The sequence below is a fragment of the Phaethon aethereus genome (assembly GCF_964289735.1).
Source record: "Phaethon aethereus genome assembly, chromosome: 13".
In the NCBI taxonomy this organism is placed as follows: domain Eukaryota; kingdom Metazoa; phylum Chordata; class Aves; order Phaethontiformes; family Phaethontidae; genus Phaethon; species Phaethon aethereus.
Genome location: NC_138589.1, coordinates 2,441,332 through 2,450,774, shown reverse-complemented (window position 1 = coordinate 2,450,774; position 9,443 = coordinate 2,441,332). Strand labels below are relative to the sequence as shown.

The following is a 9,443-nucleotide window of genomic DNA, read 5'->3' as shown; positions in this document are numbered from 1 at the left end:
GGAAACGGGGGGTGCGGAGGGCGAACCCCCGCCGAGCCACCGCATAAACGCCAGTGCCGGTCCCCATCCCAGCATGGATTTCGGTATCCAGACCCTTACGGGTCTCCAGGGTTCCCTCTCACGGCAGCGACCCGTCCCTGCCCATCCACGGGCTGGGTAGGGAAACCCTGGCTCAAGGTCGTGACTTTAGAAATTCCCAAATTATTTTGGGTTGAAGAAATAATTTTAACACGATAACCTTCACGGGTGCCGTAAATACATGGCGGTCTCTGACCGGTGCCCGAATCCAGCACCTGCTGTCCGCTGGCACGTTATCACCCCCATCCCAGCGAGAGGCAGGTCTGGAAAAGGATGCGCTGGGGCAGCAGCCCTTCCTTGCGGAGGCAAGGAGTCATTTATTTCTAGGAAAGCTGGCAGGCACATCCCGGCTGGCATTTACTTGCGCATCGGCCAAGCCCTGGCCGGCAGCGGCGTCCCTGCCCCGCATGCGAAGGAGGGCTCTCAAAGGCAGCGCTCGAGCGGAGATCATGCGACTCGGAATGCGACAACCGCCTTTTTCTCTTTTTTTTTAATGGTTTTTCCAAAGTTTTTCTGGCAGCTCTATCAATGTGCCATTATACTTGCGGATGAGGCAGCAATCGCAGAGGGCATATTAAAGAGGGGTTCCCCCCCCCCCCCCCTTTTTTGTATCCGTTTTGGGCGAGCGTGGATCTCGGTGCCAGCCTCACAACAGGTCTCCAAACCTCCTGGGTGCCGGTTTGGATACCGGAGAACAAAGGCAAAGCACCGGCATGAATTCAGGCAGGCAATGGGGTGTTGCTCAAACCCAGCAAATGCTGCTGCCCTCCCAGGGAAAATCCCCAGCTCCCCTCCCAGCAGTGCCAAGCATTGCTCTGCCAGCCTCTGCGCACCCGGCCAAGCGAAACGGGGAAAAAAACTACACTCAGAGACCTTTACAGGCTGGTAAAATTGTAAATAGATGAAAATTCCAACTTCTTGCTAAATATGTATGATCTGGGCTGTAAATAGTATTTTGCATCTCTAATTATGGTATTGGGTTTGGTGTATCTGCAACATGGCTAAATTACGCTGCCTGTTACAGCTGCCACTTTGAATTTGCTGGCTCTGAAACTCTTAAAATTGAAATCGTGACTTTTAGTACTCATCTCCCGTCGTTTGAAAGGCCTGTCGTCTATATTACACGTACAGCCTCTAGCCCTGAGTTCAGCGACCGCCCTGCTGACATCGCAGCCGTCCAGCTGCACTCGGGACAGGGGCCCTTGCCTCGCACATTTTTATCGGGGGGGAATCCCGAATAATCCTGGGTATCGCTGCAGCACGGCCGGGGTCCGTGTGGCTGTCCTTAAGGGGTGACTCGGCCGTGTCGTCAGAGCAGGGGTCTCAATATCCGGCGAGACGTCATCGCTGTCCTCCTTCCTGCACGACCCCGGAGCTGCTCTGCACAAGCTTTTCTACCTGCTGGGGGAAGGAAAATATATAACTATATCTATATCAATCGTATTATAACATAACATAACATAACATAACATAACATAACATAACATAACATAACATAACATAACATAACATAACATAACATAACATAACATAACATAACATATTGGAGCTGGACTCGATGATCCTTATGGGTCCCTTCCAACTTCAGATATTCTATGAACATGATTTACTACAATATTATATATATAATATACTATGCGATAATATAATCAAAACACGCTTGGCCTGGTTGCTGGCTTTCTAGGCAGGTTGCACGGAGAAGTTGGTGATGACAACGCAACAGGTACAAGGATTGTCACACACCCAGGAGCTATTTCTTGGTGAAGACTTCAAATCTAACCGAAAATTCATGATGCCCTTCTCTGCCTGGCAGGGGATCCTCCTGCTTGGTCTCCCCCAGCGAGATGCTAAACCCCGAGGAGCACTTAGATACTGAACTTAGGAAAATGCTGGCAAAAAGAACCATCCCGAGCCCTCGAGGAGGGGATAATATGGCTGGAGGGAGCAGGGAGGGATGAGCAATTGCATCTGCACGCCTAAATACTTCTTAAAATGAAGACCGAGCCTGTCTGAGCAGCAGTAAACCAGCTTTGCTGTCTGCAGGGGCTTTTCTCCTTCCCCATCCCAGGTTTGCTGCCTGAGCCAGAGCAGCGTTTCTCCCCCCATCCCATGCACATCCCGGGGATGGGAAGAGCCGCTGCGCCGGATCTGCCTGTGTGAATCATTCCCAGGACAGACAACCATGATCTCTGGATCTCAGGAGCAGGGCTGTGAAGACATCAAGGAAAATATCACATCCTTTTATTTCACGCCTTTATACCGAGGGGGGTGGTGTTTTCTTTGCAAGCTCAGGCAAGTGTGTACTTGACATCCCAGGGGATTACTCATCCCCTCTACTCTTGGCTTCTAATTAGCAAGTAAAGGGGAATAAAATAATTAAATATGCCCAAGGTAACGATACTTGGAAACTTCAGGTCACGTTTCAGCCGGGGGAGGCGGCGGGTAGTTGGAGCAGGTGAGTTTGAAGTCTGTGGGAACCCGAAAGACGCAAAGAGAAGGGAAGATGTAGGGGCGGGTGGGGAACAAAGAAAAAGAAGAAAATCCAACCTGTACACTGGGAAAGCATTAGATTTGTGTGTTAGAATGATGCCTAGAGTTACAGTGATGCTTAAAGCCTGTCCCTGCAGGTGCCAGCAGTGCCGGGCAAGGTGGGGGACACCTGGGGACCCTCGTTCCCAGGAGGGTCTGCAAGGATGTGGGGCAGCCCCTGACCCACCGGTACTCCGCTCTCACAGGTGGGGAACAAGGTAAATTCGAGCCCTTTTATTTCCCAGCCAAAGTTTGGTTGGTCCTCACTCCCTTCCTCCCCTTGGGGGCTGCAATTCTGCCCTCGTTAGACCTCGAAGTAATTCCCATTAACATTTATGAGAATTTCATGATCAAAAGAGGAATCAGCCCTTTCATCTTCCAGACGTGCCCGAACACACATCGCCCGGCCCCAAAACCCCATACTGCCGGGCGGGAACTCCCTCCTTGTGCTGGGGTCCCTCAGGATGCACACCCCAAAACCGGCGGGGAGTTTGCAGGGTCAGGCTCACCCTCCTGGACCCAAGTGCGTGGCGTTGGTTCAGCATTTCTTCCTTTCCCTTCCTCCTAAGAATAAATAATTAGCAAATCACCACCCTCTCCGCACTGGTTTTCAAGGGGAAGGTAATATTGATAGCTCATTTCCAGATAAGAAATACGGAATAAATGTCAAGCCCTTGCCCAGAGCCATAGGACGAGCCGGCGGCTGAGCCAGGCTCAGAAGCCCGGACTTGGGACTCTCAGCCCCAGCGCAGCCGGCTGGGTTGCGAGGCGGCTCCCAAAGAGCCCACATCAAAGCGTGCTGCAGGGTTGTGAAAGCGTTGCAGTATTGCACGCGGTGCAATTCCTGCCTAATGAAAATCGGCTCATCCCCTTCCCGCTGCGAGCCGGCCCTCGCCAAAGGTGCGTTTCTATCGCTACAGACGTGATCGTGGGCCAGCGAAGCCCACCAAGGAGGGCGTGCGCCCAGGTAAAGGCAGACATCCCATGCCTTTGCCTGTAGCCGAGCAACTGGAGAAGCACCAGCTGGGATATATTTTCCCAAAGCTGCAATCGAGGTGCAGGCAGGGGTTTGGCAGGAAAGCGGGCAGCTCCCGGGGAAGGAGCGAGGAGGGAAAGCAGGTGATGGGCTTAGCTCACGTCTGCCACTGGGACCAGAACAAGTCTTTGCTCACCGTTTTCTGGGGGAAAAAAAAAAGAAGCCTGCACGGTGTGAGGTCACCCCACCGATCCGGTTTCACTCCCAAATGGTTTCCAAGGCTTTGCCTATGCACATGGGGAGCGGTTGGGAACGGCTTCCCGGGGCAGGCGAGGGGTGATTCATCCTCTTCCTCCTCTGCCAAAGGGCTGGCAAGCGCCGGGAAAACAAAACGACGTCAGCACCTATTTCCCGTGTTTTAAACACTTGTTTATCATCAGCAAATAATAACCTGAGACACCCGTCAAATAAAAGCCGAGCCTGCTTTCTAAGCAGCAACCGCTCCCATGGCTTCCCACTGGCTTTCGGTGTTTCAGTGTGCCGTGCGTTTGCTGGGTGCTGGGGGGATGCATAAGCCCCCTTATTTTCTCTATTTCGGTTTGAAAGGCTGGTCGCAGGTGGGTTACGGCTCTTTGCACGCCCAGCAGCTCGGTCCTGGCCAGCCACGGCTCTCCTGCCCCGGGTCCGGGACATACAGGCAGCCGGAGTGGGCACAGCTGAGCTGCCCTCGCTGCTGTCGCAGCGTCGGAGGCACCCGTGGGTGCCACGGGGCATCAGGTCCCTGCCCGGCAAACAGCAGGCAACGGCGAGGGGCCACGTACCCCCAGGGACCGTCCCCTGGGGTCTCCATCCTGCGCCCACACTGCTTTTGCAGCTCCCTGGCATCCCTGCCCGCGGCCGGCACCGATTCGAGCCGTGGTGCTTTGCCGGCAGAGCCCCATGGCCGCGTGGGACGTTGTCTCTGGGCAAAGGACGGGCCACCGAAGCCGGCACTGCTCGGGAGGGGATGGCCAGCCCGGGACCAAGTACTCCGGGGAGACACGTGCCCTCAGAGAGCGGAGAGGGGGACCTGGAGTTGTCCACAGGGTCCCCTCGAAGGCGACGTGCCGGGGAGGCTGCAGGAAGCCGTGGGCGAGCGGGGGCGGAAGCTGGTTCGTCAGGGGCCGCTGCCCGAGCGGGTGACGGGGGCTGCACGTCCGGCGGGAGCTGCCTGCTGCCCTTCCTCCTCGCCTGCCGGCGCCAGCCCCGGCACCGTCCTGTGGCTTCGGCCGTCGGCTCCAGCCACGCCGGCTGCCGCAGGAGCCCGTCGCGGGGACGGCTGCCTCCGCCGCATCTCCCTGAAGGTTGTCAGCCTCCGTCACTCCTTTCTGGGGAGCCCCGTCCCTGTCGTGCCCCGCGGAGCCGTCGCCCCCGCTCAGCCATCAGCATCTCGCCGGCGAGCGCCGGAGCGTCCCGCTGGCTCGCCCCCGTCGATTCGCCCGGCAGTCTCGGGGTGATGGCCACGGATGTGCCTGGGGACAGAGCCAGGAATCCCACGCCGGGGACACGGCCGCCGAGGGGTACGGCTCTGGCAGGGCAAGGGCTGGCGAATAATCACCGCGCAGAGATCCTGCCCGTTTTGCTCGGCTCTGGGGAGCGGCATCAGGGATATTTAAATCATGGGGAACCCCCAGGCTCTCCCAGAAAATGGAGGGCAGGGGCCAGAAGGCAAACTGGGGCTCGCAGGGCCTTATAACGGCGGGTATTTAAGCAGCAGAAAGGTCTTTCCGGGATCCTGGCTCTGCAGCTCACCACCCCATTTAATAGGCTGCTCCTGGAGATGGCCCAGCTGATGTGTGTCGGATTGACAACCCGTGGCTCCAGCCCTATCCCAAATTAATTACAGAAAGGACCGGGAGCAATACAAGACCTCCCAGAGCCCTGACCCCGAGTCCTGCATCACCTGGAAGAAGCTTTTTACCTTTGTGCAAGGAAAGGAAGGAAAGAGGGAAAAAGGGGCTGGGGTCCACGCTGAGAATAGGTGCTGGAGCACTTTTGCTCCGTCCTGTCCTTGTGTGGCAGGGATTGCACAGCGCAGCCCCCGTCGCTCCGTTCTGCTGGCGTGGGCTTCGCCTTCCCCTCCCCAGGCTGGAGGAGCAGGACCACCTGTCCCCGCATCCCTGGGCCACCACCAGCTGGGGACAGGGTGGCAATTCGCCAACACCATGGCTTCGGCTGGGCGGCCAAGGGTGCCGGGCGGTGCAGGCGGGCACGGCGGCGGATGCCACGGTGGCACCGCTGTTCCCCATGCACCCATTGCGACACGGCTGGAAGCATTTCCCTGGGCCTATTCCTGCACCGTGGGAGCGCTCGGCTGGTTATTTCAGGAGCGGAGCACATGTGGGGCTCCGAGGAGACGTGTCCCCCCACTCTGCCGTGACACCGCACAGCGCAGGGTGCCATAGCCGAGACCGGCGGGTGACCACTTGCACGTGTGTTCCCCAGCACGTTTGTGTTTCCCTGCTCCCGCGGGAGTGACTGACGCCCTTGGCATGCGCCTGGTTCCTGGCACCATCCCCTGCCATCACACCCCGGTGCATCAGCAGCAGCATGACACTCACACGACTGTGGGGCCAGCACTCCGGGGCACCGATCAGCCGCTGCCGGCATGGCGGGGGCAAGGAAGGGGCCCATCGGCTCTGCCTTCCTCAGGGTTCCCACCCTGGCTGGGCTTGGAGGAGACGCCGAGTCGGGGTGCTGGCACCACTCCCCACCAGGTCACCCAACAAGCTCCCAACATGCCCAGACAGCTGGGTGGTAAAAATACTCCCTGGCCCGCTGTTTCGTCTGGATTAGCATCGCCTCCGACAAACAGCCTTAGCCAGGCACCGCAGGCGAAAGCCCAGCCAGGGTAAAACCCCAAAGCAAAGGAGTTTTGGAGCTTGGGGCCGCTGGGATGGGGTACCACCGACACTGGGGAGCACGCAAAAAAACCCAGGTGAGGAGGAAGGATGCTCCTCGGCTGGCAATACCTCCTGGCCATGGGACAGTTCCTCCCTGCACCTAAAATCGCAGAAAGCATCATTTTTTTCACACCTTCCAATCCAAACCCTCGCTGCTCTTTCGAGTGGGTGGGTAAAACCCGCCGGAGGAGTTGACCAGGGTGATGGCAGCTCGCCCGCCACCCTCCTCCCCTGCGCACCCGGCTAATGGCGCACAGAAATTAATTCAGACGAGTGGGACGGAGCGCCGCAGCCGGGAAGGAGACGGGGCCCCCGAGGTGCCATGCACGGCGCCGCGGGGACGTGGGCGCAGCCGTCCTGGGGCGCTGGGAGGGCACAGCAGGCTCCGGCTGGGCCAGTCCAGCTTGTTGCTGCTCCTGCTCACGGGGAGGGTGTCGAAGCCATGAGACGGGGTCTGGGGCAGCAACCGCATCCCTGTCACCCCGCCATGCCAGCTGCCCATCACCCCGCTATGCTGGCTCGGAGAAGGAGGGGCTGAGCACTCCCTGAAGCGGTGGCAGCCCCAGGATGAATGCGCCCCCCGAGACATCTAGGGGCTCAATAGCTTGATTTTGGCAAAGGGCTGGGCTGTTGGGGCCTCCCTGGGTGCATCCCCTCAGCCCCCAGCCTGTGGGAGCAGAGCAGCGCTCCCAAGGCAGGCATCATCCATGTGATGAGAGCTGGCTGTTCTCTGCGCGCGCGCACGCGCGCACACACACCCCCCCCCCCCAACATCTCGACGGGGAACAGTGGCCACCCAGGCAGCCCCCCCTCTGCCCCCAGCACCCCGGGGAGGGGGGACGTGGGAGCCCCAGGTCCTGCCCGGCCGCCCAGGGAGTGAATCAGCAGCGCCCGGGGCAGGTGCCGGGCTGAGCCGTGCGCAGGCTGCGAGGGGCGGAGGTTTTGCACTCGCTCTCGCCCGGCCAAGGATAAATAGGAGGCAGCTGCGAGCCTTGCCAAAGCTGCTCTTCCCATCGCCCAAAGCTTCCGACAGCCGGCACCCAGGCGGACATGGACTCCCAGGACTGCCCTTGCGCTACGGGTAAGCCAGCGCTTGCCTCCGCCTCGGCCCTGGGGGGCTGCGGGAGCTGGAGCATCCCCGCGGGACCACCGATGCTCCCACCCGCCGGCCTCCTCGCCATCCCTGATGCTCTCATCCCAGCCGGGCCGGCTGCTGAAATCCTCTCCCAGTGCTGCGGTGTCGCACCTGGAGCATCCCGCTGGGAAGCGGCCGGGAACGCCGTGACCCCCCGCGCCGAGCCAGGCCGAAGTATCAGCCCCGGCGGCGCTGCCGGGGAGCGGATGCTCGGAGGGGCAGCGACGCTCTCCCTGCGGCCCTCCCCCCGGAGCATCCCCGCCGCTCCCCGGGGTTGCGGGGGTCCCCTCCCACCGCCTCGTCTCAACCCTTTTTCTCCTTTTCTCTGTGTTCTAGGTGGCACCTGCACCTGCGGGGACAACTGCAAATGCAAAAACTGCAAATGCACATCGTGCAAAAAAGGTAAGGGGGGGTCCCCGACCCCACAGGGGGAGCAGAAACACTCGTGGGGTTTTTCACGACACGTGTCTAGACAGACTGAATCAAATCAGGCTCAGTGCTGCTGGAGATGAGTTTTTTTCCTCCCATATTTTTTTGCCCCAAAAGGAGCACGGGGTGACCTCCCCACCCCAAGCAATATAAGCCACTCAGTATACCCCTCGCTTGGGGTATGGACGCGAGGGGATGCTCTGGAAGGAAACCAGCACCGGGATTTCTTCCGGCTGCTCCGGACGCCGTCACTCCCGGGCAGAGCCGTGTGCAGGAGGGCTTGCCCAGAGCGGGGCTGGGCGTGGGGGGGACCCTGGGGGTCCCGCACCCTCCTGCCTCCCAGCCCTGGATGCAAAAACACCCTGAGAGATGCCACTGGGGATGGGGACACTGCTAAAAGGAGAGGACGCCCGGGTCAGTGGGAGGTTTCCACAACCAGCCATCCCCTGTGGGACCCCCCCAAAGCTCACCCTGAGACCCCCCCCACCCCCGGGAATGTCCCTGACTTATTTTTCTCCCCCCCCTTCCCCGCAGGTTGCTGCTCCTGCTGCCCGGCGGGATGTGCCAAGTGTGCGCAGGGCTGCGTCTGCAAGGGGCCCCCCTCTGCCAAGTGCAGCTGCTGCAAATAGGGATCCCCCGCTGCACATCTGGGGGTGCTGCACATCCGGGGGGCTGAAGAAGAATAACCTTGCTGTGTATGTTGGGGTTTTTTTTTATATATGTTCAGATATCTTTAGTGTTTGTCACTTGTGACGTGTAATAAGCTACCTAAATAAAGTGATGTGTATATAAAGGTGTATAAGGAACCTGGTGCTTCTGTTGGATGGGGTGGTTTCCCTGGAAAGCGGGAGGGCAGCGCGTTCGGGGGGTCACGGCAAAGGGCCCGTGTCTTGTTTTGCCCCTTTCTTACAATCTTGGCTCTGCCCTTCCTACCAGCAGCTCTGACTCTTGTTTTAACACTCTCCCTGCACAACAAGGTAATTTATAGGGGTTTATTTTCCCCACCCTGTTGTTACCCAAGGGCAAATCCCAGGCTCTCTCCTCCACCAGAAATCCTCGGGGCTAATGAGCAGCTTGTTATTACAAGCCTTCACCGACAGCGTAATAACCGCTGCAGCCCTGCCCATTTCCAGGGGTAACGTTTCCACAGCAGGTGGGGCGGCGGGAGGACGGGTTTAGTTTTCCTCCCGGCAGGTTAGTTGAACGGGCTGGAAGAACCACCCTGCTTATCCCCGCCGCCACCTCTGCCAGCCCGGCAGCGTGCTTCTGCGGGGAGCCCCAGGTGACCAACGCGATGGGCTGTGATGCTCACCCTGCCCAAGCACAGCCGGGATGCTGCACCCCAGGTACCACC

The 9,443-nt window shown here is 59.1% G+C and overlaps 1 protein-coding gene across 1 annotated transcript; it reads left to right on the top strand.

Annotated features, from left to right (window-relative positions):
* Positions 1-7,575: 7,575 nt before the first annotated feature.
* Positions 7,576-8,718, top strand: LOC309409383 (metallothionein-1; the record flags this gene model as incomplete). The annotated part of the gene is made up of 3 exons (XM_082005526.1): positions 7,576-7,606; positions 7,997-8,062; positions 8,624-8,718. The coding sequence occupies 3 exons, from the start codon at positions 7,576-7,578 to the stop codon at positions 8,716-8,718; spliced, it is 192 nt and encodes a 63-aa protein (XP_081861652.1).
* Between the last annotated feature and the right edge of the window lie 725 nt (positions 8,719-9,443).